The sequence below is a fragment of the Ictalurus furcatus genome, chromosome 24 (assembly GCF_023375685.1).
Source record: "Ictalurus furcatus strain D&B chromosome 24, Billie_1.0, whole genome shotgun sequence".
NCBI classification, from domain to species: domain Eukaryota; kingdom Metazoa; phylum Chordata; class Actinopteri; order Siluriformes; family Ictaluridae; genus Ictalurus; species Ictalurus furcatus.
This window is the reverse complement of record NC_071278.1, coordinates 10,521,536-10,540,416: the sequence shown is the minus strand read 5'-3', so window position 1 is coordinate 10,540,416 and position 18,881 is coordinate 10,521,536. Positions and strand designations below refer to the sequence as shown.

Genomic DNA, 18,881 nt, shown 5'->3' with positions numbered 1-18,881 from the left:
GAAGCATTATACAAATACTGGGTTGAACCTGCTACACTTCATCTCTAACCCTGACCCTACTGCTGATATGTAAACACTACTTTATTTTTGCACTGATTCAGCATTACCTGAACATATTTTGTTGTCCTGTCTCGCACATTGTTTAGTGGACTTGACTGTTGAGCTGTACCAAACCAGCACTGTTGTATGGCAGTGAGGAGTCTTTGCTTTGCTTTCAGACCAGCCTCAGTTCCTCATGTTCTGCTCTCCAGACCTGCCTGATCCATCCTGACGTCCCAATTCTGATTGAGTTGTCATCACTTGGAAATCACTCGCTGTTGTCGAGGATGGTCCCACAGCCAAGGATAGCTTAAAGATGAATGAGAATGGCACCACTTAAAAACCACGAAGATTGCTCTGGACTGCAGATGCGTCCAGATTTTGCAGTTTTGCACTCAAGTCTCAAAATAGACTTCATGTGAAAACTATAATGAATTTCCTGGCTACACAAGTGAACATTTTGACCATGTAGTACACAGTTATAGAAGGGAATTATTTATAATCGCACTATTTGTTGTCACCGAGATGAGGACGTGTTCCCTATCGAGTCTGGATCCTCTCAAGGTTTCTTCCTCATATCGTCTCAGGGAGTTCTTTCTTGCCACTATTGCTTCTTCGTTGCTCATTAGGAATACATTTATATATTTCTCTAAAACTGCTTTGGGACAAAGCGCTGTACAAATAAAATTGAATTGAATGTTGGAGACATTCCTTAGAGTTTCTGGTCCATGTTGACATGATTGCATCACAGGACTGCTGTAGATTTGTGAGCCGCATGTTCATGCTGAAAATCTCCCGTTCTACCACATCCCAAAGGTGATCTACTGGATTCAGATCTGGTGATGGGGCGATTCAGTGAAGTGTATATATAGCGGAATAATGGGATGTCAGCAACAGGCTTTGTGGTTAGCACTGTTGCCTTGCACCTCTGGGGTTGGGGATTTGAATCCTGCCTCCACCCTGTGTGCACGGAGTTTACACTTTCTCCCCATGCTTCGGGGTTTCCTCTGGGTACTCAGTGTTCCTGGTTCCAGGTTCTTCCCCCAGTCCAAAGACATGCATTGTAGGCTGATTGGCATTTCCAAATTGTCCATGGTGTGTGAATGGGTGTGAGATTGTGCCCTGTGATGGGTTGGCACTCCGTCCAGGGTGTCCCCCGCCTTGTGCCCTGAGTTCCCTGGGATAGGCTCCAGGATCCCCTGTGACCCTGTATAGGATAAAGGGAAGATGGATGGGTGGACATGGTCAGCAACAATACTCATATAGGCTGTGGCATTCAAACAATCCTTGTATGGTATTAAGAGGCACAATATGTGCCAAGAAAACATTCCCTTACACTGTTACACCACCACCACAACCAGCCTGAACTGTTGATACAAGGTAGGTTGAATCCATGGATTCGTGCTGATGCCAATTCTGACCCTGCATGCCGCAGTTTCATTGAGAATTATCGGACCAGGCGACATTTTGTGTGACTAGTTTGATTTAACCCAGTGTGGTCTTCTGCTGTTTTAGCCCATCCACCTCAAGGTTCGACATATTGCATTCTGAGATGCTTTTCTGCTCACGACAGTTGTAAAGAGTGGTTATTTGAGTTATTCTAGTCTTCCTGTCAGCTCAAACCAGTCTGGCCATTCTCCTTTGACCTCTCTCATTAACAACTCAGAACATGCACCATACTGTGTAAACTCTTGTGCATGAAAATCACAAAAGATCTTCAGTTTCAGTGTATCTGGCACCAACAGCCATGCCATGCCCAAAGTCACTGAGATCACAAATTTCTTCTGGGAAGAATGTCAATTTATCTCAGACAGCAAATTACTATTTAAACCACATCCGGTGTACAAAACGTAGGTGAGCAAATGTAACCGTAAAGATGACACCAGCTAGAAGCTGCTAGTGAACTGAAACTGTCTGTAACATGTCTTTAAAGCAACCTCTTCTGAAAATGCCCTAGTTAGACATTTAAACAAACACGATGAGATTGAGTAATTTTATGTAGAAATATTTTTCTCTCACAAACCTATAAATAAAGGAAAATAATTACAAATCAATTTTTTTAAAAAGTGATCAGGCTATGTTCCCCAAATATTAATATGTGTAGCCTCCTTGGATAGTGAAGATTTTATGGACTGTGAAATTTAATTTCAATTAATGTTGAACCTTTTTCTCTTGTACTATTTGTAATTAAACATTTGCAAATGGTGAAAAATGGAATGACACAGGTGCATTTACGATCATATTGTCACAGAAGTGACATGTGATCGCACACTTAGGCACATGCTTATAAATCTTGTGTGTTGTGACTGGCAGGACTTTAGTTTGAATAGATAAAGAGCTCATTTGCTCGTTAGATGTTCCCTTAATTTTTTTTTTTTTTTACCCGAAATTTGCATCCTGAACATTTGTTACTTAGGCCTAAATGTTCATATTCAAATTTGCAAACATGACAAACTGCGGTTTCTGCCAAATCTACGTTTACTCCTTAGCAACACTGCCAGAATTTTTCCAGGCCCACAAAAATCAGGATATTCAAGATATCTCCCCATTGTTTATCACGTAATAAGTCTGAAAATTGTTCATCAGTTGCTTGTAGAACAATGTTTTAGTAGTTTTGACAATAACTCATTACAGTCTTATAATTACATTAAGAGAATTCAGTCACAGGTGCATAAGCTGTGTATGGACCAAGACATCTACAGGGTGTCCCAAAAGTCTCCATAGTTAGGGGAAATTAACAACCTTTTTCATACTTAGTATATATTATATATATTTATTTCAGACAGCCTTTACGTGTTGTGGACCGACCGAAAAGAAGTGGACGTCAACATACATCCACTGACGAAGACATAACCGACGTGGTGCTGGTAAACACAGTCCCCTATGTATGGAGACTTTTTGGAAACCCTGCATTATTAAATAATTGCATAGCGGACACGGTAAGATTTGCTTCGATTTTATTAAGGTGAGCTCATGACAGGAAAGTGACGGACACAGGTGCACTCTCCATCGTTGATATGAGAGTGCAGCTTCCCCCAATCGTTCCCCATTACCGAAGGGCATTTCTAAAGAGCTTTTGCAGACTAGATTAAACTCGTTCAAACGCACACTTTTTATCGAACACACAAAACACATTAGACAAACAATTACAACTACATTTAGACCATTTAAGACTTTTTCAGTTCATTTTTTAAGATGTCTGTTTTTCTCTTCAGTCCCATGTGCTGCATAGAAATCCTTCAAGTGGAGAACGAGTGCTGGTTTATTCGTTACTCTAGGGAAGAAAAAAGCATGTTCGTTTTAAATTCGTGAAATGTTACCATTAGAATCAAAGTATTATATTAGTTTCACAATGCAACATGCAATAAAAAAGGGATGCAAAGGTGACACTAACCTCCTGCATGGGTTAAGACTCTTACTCCTCTGAGGAACTCTTAGATGTTTTAGTGACCTGTACGATCTCGACATTCGCAAAGCCCTTGCTCACTGCAGCGCGGTTCCTGGTGCGGAGCTTGTTCAGCGCCATCTCTGCCATGCCAGCTCTTTCCTCAGCATCGTCAAGCTCATGCACTGTCTTCCTGTACTTGGACAGGCTTGTATTCGCCTGCTCCTCCTGTAGCCACGCAAGATAAATATCTTTTAAGGGCAGGAAGAAATGTAGGTTGTTTCTCATTATAAATGGATGCAAAACATGTGCATTAAAGCTGAGAGATGAAATGCACTAAGGCACTCACAGCCTCCTCTATCTGCCTCTTGTAAGACTTCAGTTTGTTCTGTAGTTTCTCGACAAGCTCCTGCATGCGCTGGTTAGTTTTCTGATCTTCTTCTGACTGGAAGATCAGCTCTTTAAGGCGCCGCTCGTTCTTACGCAGTGCTTTGACCGTCTCGACATGCCGCTTCTGCTCTGCGTCCAGCTCACTCTCCAGCTCCTTGGCCTACATGCGGTAAATAGAAATGAATAGAGATTTTTCTCCATTGCATGAACCATATAGGTGTAGGACACCTAAAATGAAATGAATATACATTATATGGCCAAAAGTTTTTGAAGTTTGACCATCACACCCATATGTACTTATTGAACATCCCATTCCAGATTTATTCCCCCATTTGCTGTTATAAGATCCTCCACTCTTCTGGGAAGGCTTTCCACTAGATTTTGGAGTGTGGCTGTGGGGATTTGTGTTCATTCATCTACAAGAACGTTAGTGAGATCAGGCAGTGATCTTAGGTGAGGAGGTCTGGGGTGCAGTCGGTGTTCCAGTTCATCCCAAAAGGTGTTCAGTGGGGTTGAGGTCAGGGTTCTGTGCAAGACACTCGAGTTCTTCTACTAAAACCTTCTCAATCCATGTCTTCATGGAGCTCAATTTGTGTACAGGGACATTGTCATGCTGGAACAAGTTTGAGATCCATCCATCCATCCAGCCATCCATCTTCAACTGCTTACTCCTTTTCAGGGTCGCGGGGGAGCCTGGAGCCTATCCCACGGAGCATCGGGCACAAGGCAGGGTACACCCTGGACAGGGTGCCAGTCCATCGCAGGGCACACTCACATACACATTCACACACCCATTCATACACTACGGACACTTTGGACTGGGGGAGGAAACCGGAGTACCCGGAGGAAACCCCCGCAGCACGGGGAGAACATGCAAACTCCGCACACACAGAGCCGTAACGCTACAGCACACAAAGACATTCTGTACAATTGTGTGCTTCCAACTTTGTGGCAGTTTAGGGAAGAACTGTATGAGTGTAATGATCCACAAACTTCTGCCCATATAGTATATATTTCGAGAGATATTTGAGACTCACCTTGGCTTCCAGCTTTTGGATGGTACGTTTGCCAGCTTTCAGTGCAAGCTCTTCTGCCTCTTCCACTTTGAGCTGCAGCTCTTTGATCGTCAGCTCATTGTTCTTCTTTATCTTCTCCAGATGCATACAATGGTTCTGCTCCTGATGCAGTTCCTCGGCCATGCGAGTTGCCTGGGAGAGAGATGGAAAAACCCAAGAAAAATGTCTTTAATCAATGGTAATTGAATTAATGCAGTATATTTTTTGGAAAGTAAGGGCCAGACTAACATCTGTGACTGCTTTCTTGGCTCTTTCATCAGCAGCACGGAACTCGCTGATCAGCTCTTCATTCTCGCTGGAGAGGCGAGTCAGGTCTGCTTCCATTTTACGCTTCATGATATTTAAAGCCTGGTTCTGTAAAATAGGAGGGAAAAAAAAGATCTGAATCTCAGCACAATTATTAATCGCTTAGTGTTTGAATGCATTTGTTTATTACTTAATCTATAAGTTTATACTAACACAGACAGAACAAACATTAGCAGTAGCACTACTCTGTGTGTTGTTATTGCATAAAAAGCAATATACTTTTATCCCAAACCTTAATCTTTCAGATTTGATTAAAAAAATTGTATTCATTTGCCATAGTAATGTTTACATCAGTTGAACCATCTTTGAGGTGTGTTCTATACCTGCACACTGAGCTCATTGTGGCGCTCCGTGACATCCACCAGCTCCTGCTCGAGGAGTTTTCTGGAGCGCTCAGAAGCCTCCAGGCCACTGCGCACTTCCTCTATCTCCGTCTGCATTAAGCAGAGTCGGCGCTCTTGCAGGTTGTACTGCTCCCTCAGCTCCTCGTGCACACGTGCATCCTCATCCATCTGCATCTGCATATCCTAACATGTGGACAGACCGAGTGGGAACATCCGATCAATCCCAGAATGCTATTACATGCAGTTGGTTGAGTATCACTCATTCTTGATTGTATGTTTGATATAATCATGAAATGTCTGTATAGGAGTTCTATGTAGTACAGCCGTCAAGAGTTGAATCAGACTTCACCCTGAGGTTGTGTGTGCCTTACTTTGATCTGCTGTTGCAGTCTTTTAAGCGTTTTGACTAGTTCGCTGTTGTTCTTGTTGGCATGGTCCAACTGGATCTCCATCTCATTCAGGTCAGACTCCATTTTCTTTTTCATTCTCAAAGCCTCGGCACGACCTTTAGCCTCTGCCTCCAGGCTAGCCTGCAGCGACTCCACAGCACGCTGGTGGTTTTTCCTAAAGGCAACAGTGCCGGTTCATATCTAAGCAAGATTTTTTAAAAATTCTTCTCTCTTTCAGAGCAGTTACAATAAGTCGAGTGTAACCTTGTGATTTCAAACTCTTCTTCTTTCTCGTGAATTCTTCGATCGATGTCTGCTTTGACCTGAGCCAACTCCAGCTGGACTCGGACCACCTTACCTTCCTCAACCTCAATCAAATCAAAAGACAGGAAATAATGCTTGCATTGACACATGACAGACTTTCCTAAGAGTCATCTTGGATAAGACATCATAGGTACATAATACATTTAGTTGTGGTTTAACTGTTGAACAAATCCTTTGTTATACCTCCAGAGAGGCTTCTGCCTCCTCTAGGGCCAGATGCAGCTCATCCTTCTCAACCTCCAACTTCTTCTTAGCTTTCTGCAGCTCATGGACACTCTTCCCACCTTCACCCAGCTGCTCCACGAGATCTCGGATCTCATCTTAGAGGTCAAAGCGAATCAAAATATCATGTTGAGGGCATGTATAGCAATGCTAAAGAAATGCATGCAATATTAGAAGTATTATTTTTATAACGTTAACTGACCACTTATTTACATACAGTACTATCATCCATTCATTGCAAATTTGAGCAGAACATAAAATCTTTGAAGGAAGGTTATACTTTAAGAACGGTCAAATTAGCTAACACATGATCTTATCTTTTTAGCATATGGCCTTACCGGAGAGGGTCTTGTTGTCTTTCTTGACTGTTTCCAGGTGGTCCAGTGATTCCTCATAGGCCGTCTTGAGCTTGTAGACCTCTGTCATGTAGGAGCGGCATTCCTTTTGGGAATTCTCCAGCTCGAGCTGCAGCTCTTCACACTTCTGGCTCCACTCCGCAATCATCTTGTCAAAGGTGCGCTGCTTCTTATCAAGTGCAGCTGCAGCAGCATTGGACTACAGTGAAGAGAAAACGCCCCTTCTATCGGGTTAACATCCCAAACGCAATATGCCACGATGAAGGTAGTGTTATTCAAATGTATACATTGTCATGGGAAAAAAAGATTTCCTAAAATCAGTCTAATGGAACCAGTCTAATGCCATGTCTAATGAGTGAGTGAAAACCTTCTCTAGGTCGATAGTCAGATCCTCCACTTCTCCCTGAAGCCTTTGCTTGACCTTCTCCAGGCTAGCCGCACGAGCCTGCGCTGCCTCTGCAGCTTCCTCGGCCTCCTGAAGCCGAGCAGTCAGTTTGCGTCTGTAGACAAAGACGTCCTTTCTAAAACTGTTTTCCAAACTCACACCTGTATCTGACACATTATTCATTAGATTGCTCACTTGGTCTCCTCCAGCTCCTCAGTTTTGTGGATGGCGTCCGTCTCATACTTGGTCCTCCATGTGGTCACCTCGGAGTTGAGCTTGGAGACGAGGCGCTGCATTTCCGACTTAACCTCTTGCTCCTCCTCCACCTGCTCCTTCATGAGGTCCAGGTCATGGCGTGCGTTAGCCAGTCCGATGAAAGCTGCACTCCGGGCCTGACGGAGGATGAGGCAAGGTTAATTTTCTCCTCACGCTACTCCGTGACCTGGATGTTATCGAACTAATCGATCCGGAGTGACAGTTTAATCAGTTTAGTGCGACAGTTTTCACCTTTGACTCTTCGTCCAGCTGTCTCTTCAGCTCGTCATTTTGGGTGGTCAGTGAAGCCTTGATCCGTGTGATCTGGTTCAGCTTACTTTGTGCCTCTCCCAGCTCACGGCTCAGGTCGCTGTTCTCAGCTGTGGGAAGAACATCGTCGATGTCATATTTTTTTATATGTTTAATTCATAGCGTGAATCATGCTGTTAATCTCAGCCCCTGTGCCATGCCAGCGAGAACAGGCGGTCTCTACCTGACAGTCGGATTTTGGCGGTGTTCAGCTCCGTATGGGACTTCTCCATCTCCACCAGTCTGGAATTAGCCTCCGCCAGGCTGTCCTCTAACTTACGGACATGGACCTCTGCATTCAGCTGCGTGTTCATAAGACTTATTCAAGCTCTCGAATCAAATTACAGTGCATTCAACAATATCGCAATAACCATGTGAGGCAGTTTGAACAATTGTTAATTTTCTCTCACCTTGGCTTTCTGGACTGACTCCACAGTGCTATTTAGGTCATCAATCTCCGCCTTCATGACCTGCTTGTCCTTCTCAAGCTTGATACGGACTCGCTGTAGATTCTCTATTTGCTCAGCTAGCTCGGCCATGGCGTCCGAGTGCTTCTTCCTCAGGGCTGAGGCAGTGGCTTCGGCCTGGAGAGCCGCTTCCTCTAACTCTCTCCGGAGCTTCAGGAGCTCAGCTTCACGCTTCTTATTCTGCTCAATCTGTCCACGTACATGCACATACATGTTCACTGGATTTGTGTACGTTTATATGTATTATCACACATATATTAATTCATTATTTTGTAACATTTATGTTTAATATGTAAATCCACCCGAGGCTGAGAATAGCCAGTGTAGCCCAGAACTGAATATATGAAAAATATATCATAAAAAGAACTCGTTTTGGTTTTTTATTGTTTTTGGTTTTTACAATAAAGTAAAGGTATTTGTTTTTGGCAGTATGCTTGAAAAGAGGAACGCTATTAACGTCTAAATCGCTAGATTGGACTATTTATTATTATAAAAATAAGATTTGCACTTGCAAATAATAAAATGTGTCTTTTTGCAATCAGTGACTGCTTGTTTTATAGAAAATTATTAAATGTTTAAAAATATTCTAGAAGTTCTTCTTACGCTCTTATTAAAGTATTTACGGTTCCGAAGGGCAAATATGCCATATTTTGCATTACAGTTGTAGCATTAAAGAAACATAAAAAGATCACAGTAAAAAGACTTAAAATGTAAATTATTCTCTGTAAAATTATTCACTTTTTGAAACAAATAATACTTAATTAGCATGAATATGTACACTGTAAAACATTTACTGTAAAATTTATTGACAATTTGAAATTTACGGTAAATAACTGTAAAACTTAACGACAGTAAAGTACTGTCCAGGGGCAAGGGTCTTGCCCGAGGACACTCGACCTTCTGATCAGATCTGAACTCTGTAACTGCCGGAAATGTTAGTTATCCCACTATGCACTGCGTTTTCTGGTATTTTACTGAAAACCAATGCACTGCTCTAATTGACTAATTGTTCACAGTACAGTCCTCCCTGCTGAAAAAAACAACAGACACCCTCATAGAATTTGTAATGATTTGAATGGTTAATGGGAATTGTATTGGTTTTAATGGAAACTGTAATGGTACCTGTGTAATGGTCCCTACAATGGTAATTAGTTCTAATGGTGGCATGTTATGACTAGTGGATACTAGTGGAGGACTAGGACGTACACCCTTAATAGGTCTTACTACGTAATGGAAACCATTTGGTAATGGTTAACAGCTGATGGCATGTAATGGTATTTGTAGCGGAAACCATTAGAATTTCTGTGATGGTTTCTATTGTTGTTTTTCAGCAGGACTGTGGGCTGTAAAATAATAAAATAGTATTTTGTTGTAAAGTAAATACTTACAGCCATTTTTACAGTGTAGCAAATATCAGCTAATGCGAGCTGTTATTTTGGTTGTGTTTTTATCATTCAGATCATCATTTTAAGTAAATATATAGCCAAAGGTATTCCACATTCACATGTATGTCAATGATGCCATTAATAATGTCTAATGATGTACTGTATAGACTATAAATTCAAATATGACCTTGTTTACATAGAATTTGGCAACAAAGGCAGCTCTACTTTGTGTAATTAAATGCATATAAAATTTTCCTATATGTGCTCTATCTTCATATATATATATTAGTTCTGTAAACTACAGTCTTTCCTGAATTGAAATATCTTCCAAATTGCATTTAATGATTCAAAGCAACACCCGACGGCTTTTCCCAGACCCCCACACGTATACTGCAGTACGTATATAAATGTGAAGGAAGTTGTAATGTGTAGCTACAATTTGAATGAAGCAGACCTGTGCAACAGTAGCACCCCCTGCTTCTTCTAATCGGTCTCCAAGATCCTCAAGATCCCGGGCCAAATCTGCTCGCTGCTTCTCAACCTTAGGACAGAAGGCCCAGTTAACCTAGAAAACACACTTCATGGAAATGCGCTGAAGTGGGATGAGTAAAGTGAAATACCTTAGCTCTGATTGCCCTCTCCGCCTCCAGTTCCTCCTCAAGCTCCTCGATGCGGGCCTGGATGACCGGAAAATACATTAGTGGAATTTCAAGGGAATAGCAGTCACTTATTATTTTTTTCATGGCATAACAGACAGTGGAAATGACAGAAATTAAGGTATTTAAAAAAAAAAAAAAAAAAAAAAAAAAAAAGCAACCTGGTGCTCTTTGAGCTTCCTGTGCAGAGTGGAGCTGAGAGATTGCTCATCCTCTAGTTTGGCATTAACATGATTAATTTCCAAGTCCCTCCTGAAATAATAATAATAATAATAATAATACATTATTTATAATACACTCCTTGTAAGTGACACTCTTTGTATTTTAAAGCTGCACACACTTTTTAACAACTTCCTCCAGATCAATTTTAGCTCTTTCCATCTCGTTGAGATTGTCGATGGTCATCTTTAAGTCAGCCTCTGCTTTGCGTCTGGCTTTTTCCACCTCTCCGCGTATTTTCTTCTCTTGTTCCCAGTTATCTTCCAGCTAAAGAAATAAGATCGCCATTGTTACACAAAGCGTGAGACAGTTATTTACACCTCAGTGTCTCAGTGCTCAGAGCCCTGAAGCTCACCTCGTGCACTTGAGTGGTGAGCTTGCTGTTGGTTTTGGTGAGGTGATTTACTTTATCTTCCTCTGCCTGAAGGTCATCCAGAGTTTTCTGAGGACGGAATGTGCATCTGGACATGTAAATATGACAACTGTTGTAGAAAACTGCTGAACTATGTGCAGTGTGGCTGAGTCTAACCTGTTGCAGTTCCTCCATGGCCTTTCTTTCTTTTTGAAACCGAGTAATTGTGTCATCTCTTTGATTTAGATCTGCTGTCAGACTGCGCACTTTGATGTCCAGGCCCTGGAATGTCAGAACTGATGTTCATTAATGTATTTCTTTGTTTTGCCTTTACCTTTCTGAGTCAGTGTATTATATCTGTTTGACAAATACTGTGAATTGCTGGTTTTGCAATGCGGCCTTGGGTTTCACCTGTTTTTCTTTCTCGGACTTTGCCAGAGTCGATTCCAAGTCTTCCAGATCCCTCTTCAGGTCCATCAGCTCCGCCTCCAGCTTCCGCTTGTGAGTACTCAATGCTGTAGCGGCACTCTCCTCCTCCTCCAACCTTTCTTTGAAATCCTGTATCTGTTCCTCCATGTTCATCTTCTGTTTCATCAGCTGGTTACAGCGCTCCTCAGCATCTGCTATGGTGTCTTGTTCCTATGAATAACAACAATATATCTATACCAATAAATCTCAAAAAAACATCTATTCTGTCATTAACGTTTTTGATTCCCCACCCCCACCCCCGAACTTACAGCTGCTAGGGCTAAGGCCAAGTCACTCTTTTCTTTGGAAAGCGTGACTAGTTTTTCATCCATCTCTTTGATCTTCTCGACCATTTCTGCTGTCTTTTCAAGAGCCAGTCGCAACTCTTCCTCCTTGGCTTTTAATTCCTCCTCCTGGCGAGCTACGTGGAGCAAAGGCTTAACCTAAAAACAAAAGCTAATTGTTGGTAAATGGGACGTCAAAATAAATAAACTGTTCCTCTTCATAGTTCACACTCTACCTTTGTATAGAGTTTCCACCAGCCCCAGAATCTGAGCTGAAGGAATTTCCTCACGTTTCTCTGGATGGCAATGAGCCCAATTCTGAAAAACCAAAAGACAAGTGTGTTGTGCTGTATTTAAGTTTCATAAAAGGCACAAGAGAGGAAGAGGAAGGTATCCTTCCGACGGACCTTCTCTCAAGCATCTTCTTAAACTCAATTCTCATTAGCATGCCCCACAGACGGGCCTGCAGCATGGTCATGATCTTAGCCAGACGCTCATCTCGCATGTCCTCAAGCTTAGCCAGGACTCCAGCACGAAAGAACACCTGCAATATAAAACCTTTATTACATTCTGCAGTGAGATATTTATACATCTGGCACACTGTGGTCCTAAGATCATACCTTAGTGTGTCCTATCTTGTACTCCATATTATCCAACCCAATCGAACCTAAAATCAACTCAGAGGCCTTTTTGTTGTCTACAAATCCCTTTGGGATGACGTTGGGGTTCAAGATGTAATACCTGTGGAAAAGGTTGACAATTAATAATGCACAGAAATGTCAATTCTTGACCAAAACTGAACCTGAAATTCAGGGCAGACTGGACAGAAAAATAGATTTAAAAAAAACTATGATAGTTATTTTAAAGTTGTTGAGATGGATCCAGAGTCTGTCCCAGAGTGAGGCAGGAACACATCCCGAACGGGACACCAGACCATTACAGCGCACCATGCACACACACATTGACCCACTCATTCACATTTAGGGACAATCGAGTGTAACCAATCCACCTAATGACATGTTTCTGGTATGTAGGAAGAAACTGGAGAACCCTGAGTAAACCCACATGGACATGGGGAGAACATGAGAAACTCCACACACAGAAGCCACACAAGCTCAGGATTGAACTGTCTTGAAAATATACACTATATAGCCAAAAGTTTGTGTACACCTGACCATCACATTTATATGTGGTTCTTCCTCGAGGGTCCTGCACAAAGCCTTGACCTCAACCCGTCTGGGATGAACTGGAACACCGACTGTACCCCAGACCTCCTCACCTAACATCACTGCCGGACCTCACTAATGCTCTCGTAGCTGAATGATCACAATCCAAAATCTAGTGGAAAGCCTTCCCAGAAGAGTGGAGCTTATTATAACAGCACATGGGGGAATAAATCTGGAATGGGATGTTCAACAAGCACATGTGATTGTTATATTTAGGTGTCCACAAACTTTTAGCCACATAGCGTAGGTGTATAGTATATTGATGACTTAAATGTTGAATTATTCAGTAATTTGAGTGTATGAGAGAGGAATACCTCTGCTTAAATTCAGGGTACTGCAGTCTATTGGGAAAGCCTTTTCTGCAAATGCGGATTCCCTCCAGTACACCGTTACAAGCCAGCTGGTGCAGGACTAACTTCGCATCGCAAACACCTGGTCAAACACAATGACTTACATAAGCACGCTAAAACCACATAATAATTCTAAATATTACATTGTGTATATTACATGTCCTCATTTGAAAAGAAGTTATCACACCAAACCAAAGCGCTTAATAATTCTGAAATGTTTTAGATTTACCAGATTGTTTGAATTCATTGGGTACGATGCAGCGGACAAAATGGGGTGCCGTGCTTCGCAGGGTACTCATCAGTTTGCTCAGCTGCTCCTGTTGTGGGCGATGGAACCAAGCACGGTAAAGGACAGAACATAAAATACTTTTTTTAATTACAAAAGAACAAATTGTCATTTTAAACAGGATAACTTCTGGTACCCTGTAGAAAGCAGATACAGTCAGGAAGGAAGAACCCTTTTTCTGCTTTTTGGCTCCTGCAGCAGCTTCCTCTTCTTTAAAGAGTTGAGCTAGTAGGGACATGGAGGACTTCTGGTACAGACCAACCACCGTCTCATTCAGTGGGTCCTTATTTTTTTCCAACCAGCCTGAAATATTGTATCCCACCTAGAAAATGGATACAAGGCACGATGAATAGAACCTAAAGCTAACTCTGTGAAGAGGAATATTGAAAATAAATCCAGAAGTAGACTCACAGTGCCAGCGTAATGAATCAGCTCGAAGTGCACTTCTGGACCTTTCTTTGCACTTTTTGGTTTCAGGAAGTTAGAAGACTTGCCCAGATGATTGTCATACAAGGAAGCCTTGAAAGTGGCATCTGTGGCCTTGGGGAAGACGCATTGCTCCTCGAGGATGGAAAAAATACCCATGGGCTGAAATACAGAAGAAAATTAGCAAGAAAGTGGTGGAACCTGGTAAACTAAATTATAAGGGATAAAATGCTTGGTAACCTTTTCCAGCAAATCAATACAGGCCTGCAGGTCAAGCCCAAAATCTATAAAGACCCAGTCTATCCCCTCTTTCTTGTATTCCTCCTGTTCCAGGACGAACATGTGGTGGTTGAAAAACTGCTGCAGCTTTTCGTTTGTGAAGTTGATGCACAGCTGCTCAAAGCTGTTTAACTGTGTGGGGGGAATCCAAAAATGAGCAGTGGAGGCCTCTATTTAGATATAATGTATGTTTCATAAAATAGTTACAGAATAGTTACCTCAAAGATCTCAAAGCCAGCAATATCTAGAACGCCGATGAAAAACTGGCGCTGCATCTTAGTGTCCAGCGTTTTATTAACCCTGTGCACCATCCACTTGAACATTCTGTCGTAGATGGCTTTAGCCAGAGCTCCAATGGAGTAGACACACTGGTCCTGGTTCTGACCTTTGGTCACAAACTCATTCCCAACTTTAACACGAGGCCTGGTGATTCCTTTCTGCAGGTCTCCAGAGTTGATTCCCATGAGGTGGGCAACTTTGTCAGCCACTAAATACAGATCATTATCATGATTACTTTACAGCTAGCACTTTATCAGCTTTACTTTAACTCAATGACGCATGCTTACCCTCAGTGGTGTCAACATCAGCCTGTTCCTCTCTTGGTTTTTGCTTGAATTTCATGTTACCGAAGTGCATTATGCCTGCGGTTAGTTTGTAGATGCTCATTTTCTCCTCAGCAGTAAAGCCAAGAACATCAAAGGCTGTCTATAAAAAAAAAAGCAGGAATCAAAAACCTAGCCTATTTAATCGAATGCTGAAAATGGTCAAAGGCTGTTAGTGGTTCATTTGGGCTTACATCAGTCAGTATCAGTTCTTCACCATCGTCCATGTTATCCACAACCGTGACTCCCTGGCAGATCCAAACATATTGCTTTGGATCAGGTGCCAAAAGGAGATCCCCTGAAAAGCAACAAAGGAATTTTGTTGTAAGTCAAAAAGTAGTTCGACCGTTACACATTTTTGCTGTTTTCTATACCTCAGAACAATGGGCGAGAAATGAAACTAGCTATCTTTAATAAACTAATGATACCACAACACACATCTGCCCCAGAAACAACCGAGCAGGCAGTTACCTATTGTTCTTCAACATGTGTTATAAAAAGGACATTGATTTCAATGTTAATCTTCAGTAACCATTTTATTCTGGTAAGAGTCACAGTGGGACTGGAGCCTATCCTGGGAACAATGGGCATGAAGCAGGAATGCACCCTGGATGGGTAGTTAATCCACATACCGGCATGGTTTTGGGAGGTCAATTTGGGGTCAGGATTGAATCTGGGACCTTGTAGCTGTGAGGTGGTAATAATAACTACTGTGTCACTGTGCCACCTCATATACACTATATGGCCAAAAGTATGTGAACACATGGCCATCATACCCATATGTGGTTCCTCCCCAAACTGTTGCCACAAAGTTGTCTTTGTATGCTGTAGAATTACAATTTCCCTTCACTGAACTAAGAGGCCCAAAGCTGTTCCAGCATGACGATGCCCCTGTGCACAAAATGATCTCCATGAAGACATGGTTTGAGAAGGTTGGACTGGAAGAACTCGAGTATCTTGCACAGATCCCTGACCTCAACCCCACTGAACACCTTTGGGATGAACTGGAACACCGACTGCACCCCAGACCTCCTCACCTATCATCAGGACCTGATCTCACTAAAGCTCTTGTAGCTGAATGATCACAAATCCCCACAACTACGCTCCAAAATCTAGTGGAAAAACCTTCCCAGAAGAGTGGAGCTTATTATATCAGGAAAGGTGGGACTAACACATGGTTTTGGAGTGGGCACATGGGTGTGATGGTCAGGTGTCCACATACTTTTGGCAATATAGTGTATGTGTAAATAGTTTTACAGTTTTAAAACCGATTTCTTGCATGTCACAATACAGTGTGCTTGAGCACAAATCAACAAAAGTGATGCACTATGTAATTACTTACAGATGACTGTACAGTATATGATTAAGTTAATGTGCATGTTTCGAATAAATAAATAAATAAATAAATAACACACCCAGCAGTTCTGGTTTCCTCCCTGACAGAAGCTGGTAAAAGATGTGATAGCTGCGTTCCGCTGCTTGCTGCGAGATGACACGGGATTTCTCCAGAAGATCTACAAGCAAAACCATATTGCCTTGTTAGAAATGATTTTAGCTGAAATTGTATGATGTGTTGAGTTTATTTTAGACACTTACAGCTCTCAATGTCTGCACCAGCCAGCTTAGCTGTTGGTCCAAAGTGAATACGGATAAATTTCCCCTGAAAGAAGTATTATAAGAGCTATTCAGAATGAAATGCGATTTCCCTGAAGTTTATAGTTCATGCTGTATATTTTGGAACTGGAACGTAAAGAAAATTCCTCACAAAACGGGAGGAATTGTTGTTCCTAATGGTTTTGGCATTGCCAAAAGCCTCCAAGACCGGGTTCGCCTGGATGATTTGATCCTCCAGGGAGCCCTGTGAGAGGACGTTTTCACCATCAATATATATAGCTCTGTCATTATTCACATGTGCTGAGCGTGAGCAAGGAGTATTGCGTTACACAAGAGAACATCAATCACATTCGCTTGCCTTGGACTCTGGAGCCGGCTTCCCTCCAGTGGCACCCACACTGGCGAAGTACTGGATGACCTTTTTGGTGTTCTCAGTCTTGCCAGCTCCAGATTCTCCGCTATGAGCAGTAAGTTGTTTTTTTTAAGGAATTGGAGGGGTAAAGGTTTCTTTTCACTCTCTATGTGCATATGAAAATACCACCTCATAAAAGTAGGCATATCTGTGAAAAGTCTCTGTAATTTTAAAAAAGACTTACGTGATAAGCAACGACTGGTTTTCTTGCTCTAAAATCAGAGACACCAAAAAAAAAAATTGATTTACTGCATATTTCTATAAAAACACAAATAAAAGGTGAAAAAAAAATAGTTTTTTCCCCACTTACCCATCATCATGTCATGGTATGCATTGTCAGATATGGAGAAAAGGTGAGGAGGAACTTCATTGCGTTTCTTCCCCTTATACATCTGAGCAACTTTTGCCCCATAAATTGGAAGCCATTTGTACGGGTTCACAGTTACACAGAAGAGGCCAGAGTAGGTCTGCAGAATGCAACAAGTTATTTTATTATTATTATTATTAGTAGTAGTAGTAGTATTTTAAACAGTTCAACAGTTTGATTTTGCATATGTGACAACTTTTAATGAGATATGTGGACTTACGTAGATTCTCATATGGGTGTAGCGTGAACGAAGGTTGTCTAACACACTGGCTTCATTCAGGAAGGTCAGATTAGCCATATCGCTAGCCTGATAAAACTTTGGTGGGTTCATTTGTTGTATATCATCCTTCCTTAAAGTGAGTGTCTAAAGACAAATAAAGACTTCAGCTAGACATAAAATAAAGACAAGCATTCCATTTAAAATTCATATTAGTACCAAAATCCAGGGTGAGCTGATCGAGTTCACCAGAGACCCTTAATGAATGCACAAGTGGCATACTATGTTTTTGGCCGTCTTCACGGTGACTTTGCCATCGTCTTCGGCCTGAATCTCTCCCGCAATGAAGCCTTCCTTATCGTCCCTCAACCAGCACGACTTCTTAATGTCATAGGACTTGTTCATGACCTCCATCTTTTCTTTTTCCAAGGGAGCCAGGAACGGCATGGGGTCCACATCGTCCCCACACTCACCTTTGTAGGCACCTGGCATCGTGGCTCAGTTCCTCTACACCCACACCAGCCGGTCAGACGAGATACCACTCACACAGCTGCATCAGAGGAGATACAAAATGAAGATCATTTGTGACACATTTGTATATAGTAGGTAACAAGTTGGGGAAAGGGTAAGCGAACGGCTTTAAAATACAGGTGGTGAATGTTTACTTACCAGAGCACGGTACAATGAGGAGCACTTGCTGATGTGACGGGCTGTTCTGGAGAAGCTGTTATATATGAGTTGTGGATATCCTGATTTGGTCATAGCTATTAAGAAAGCCATTACCCGCTGAATAGAGCTGTTCTGGCTAGGGAATCAGTTGATTGCTTTGACTTGAGGGAACTCATGCCTTGACCTTTTAGGGTAATTAAAAAAACAACACCACTAAATATGTTTTTCCATTCGAGACATGGGGCATTATTAAATAACAATACTAAATTGTAGCTAAATTATTGCATTTAATCCATTTAATAATTTCTGAAGTGGAATTCAACACAATAGTGACTCTTGCTGCCTTTCCGTTATATTAATTGACATAGTAGTACGTCATTTACTACTTTAACCAGCGCTGACTCTGTGCTATGATGAGGCCTAAATCTTGACTGATACATTTCATGAATGTTATTCCTATGTAGGTACGAGCATAACTGCTGTTCAAAAACCTTTTCTTGGAGATAAAGCTGACAGGGGTCAAGGTCAAGTTTTAAAATCAGGGGTTTGAGAAGTGCTGGTTTAAAAGATTTAGGTACATAGCCAGTGCTAAGGGAAGAGTTGATTATTTTTATAAGAGTTCTTCGGGTATTATCTGTTTGAAGAAACATGCATGTAAGGGATCTAGTACACAAATCACAGTCAATAACAAAACTTAGCAAATCTGCTTAAAAAGGCTGAAAACCACTTCTGAATGATCTCGGGTCCCTCAGACGTCACTGTCTTAAAAACTGTCAAGAGTCTGTAATGGAGATCCTGACATGGGCTCGGGAATACTTTGGT

At 41.8% G+C, this 18,881-nt stretch overlaps 1 protein-coding gene across 1 annotated transcript; it reads right to left on the bottom strand.

Annotated features, from left to right (window-relative positions):
* Nucleotides 1–2,698: 2,698 nt before the first annotated feature.
* On the bottom strand, nt 2,699–18,404 carry LOC128600292 (myosin-16). Its single transcript, XM_053612646.1, has 43 exons — nt 18,060–18,404; nt 17,673–17,940; nt 17,394–17,537; nt 17,117–17,273; nt 16,991–17,018; nt 16,753–16,852; nt 16,546–16,638; nt 16,377–16,440; nt 16,196–16,294; nt 14,975–15,078; nt 14,745–14,883; nt 14,397–14,665; nt 14,140–14,310; nt 13,885–14,061; nt 13,610–13,795; nt 13,417–13,504; nt 13,152–13,269; nt 12,232–12,352; nt 12,019–12,155; nt 11,848–11,929; nt 11,597–11,770; nt 11,271–11,498; nt 11,037–11,141; nt 10,863–10,949; nt 10,629–10,774; nt 10,450–10,540; nt 10,253–10,309; nt 10,087–10,173; nt 8,191–8,436; nt 7,965–8,082; nt 7,724–7,851; nt 7,412–7,608; nt 7,199–7,331; nt 6,814–7,030; nt 6,437–6,573; nt 6,194–6,297; nt 5,912–6,104; nt 5,520–5,723; nt 5,119–5,244; nt 4,852–5,022; nt 3,774–3,974; nt 3,434–3,652; nt 2,699–3,313 (listed from the first exon to the last, which is right to left on the bottom strand). Exons 2-42 carry the CDS (start codon nt 17,880–17,882, stop codon nt 3,455–3,457), a joined length of 5,835 nt encoding a protein of 1,944 aa, XP_053468621.1. The 5' UTR covers nt 17,883–17,940; nt 18,060–18,404; the 3' UTR covers nt 2,699–3,313; nt 3,434–3,454.
* Between the last annotated feature and the right edge of the window lie 477 nt (nt 18,405–18,881).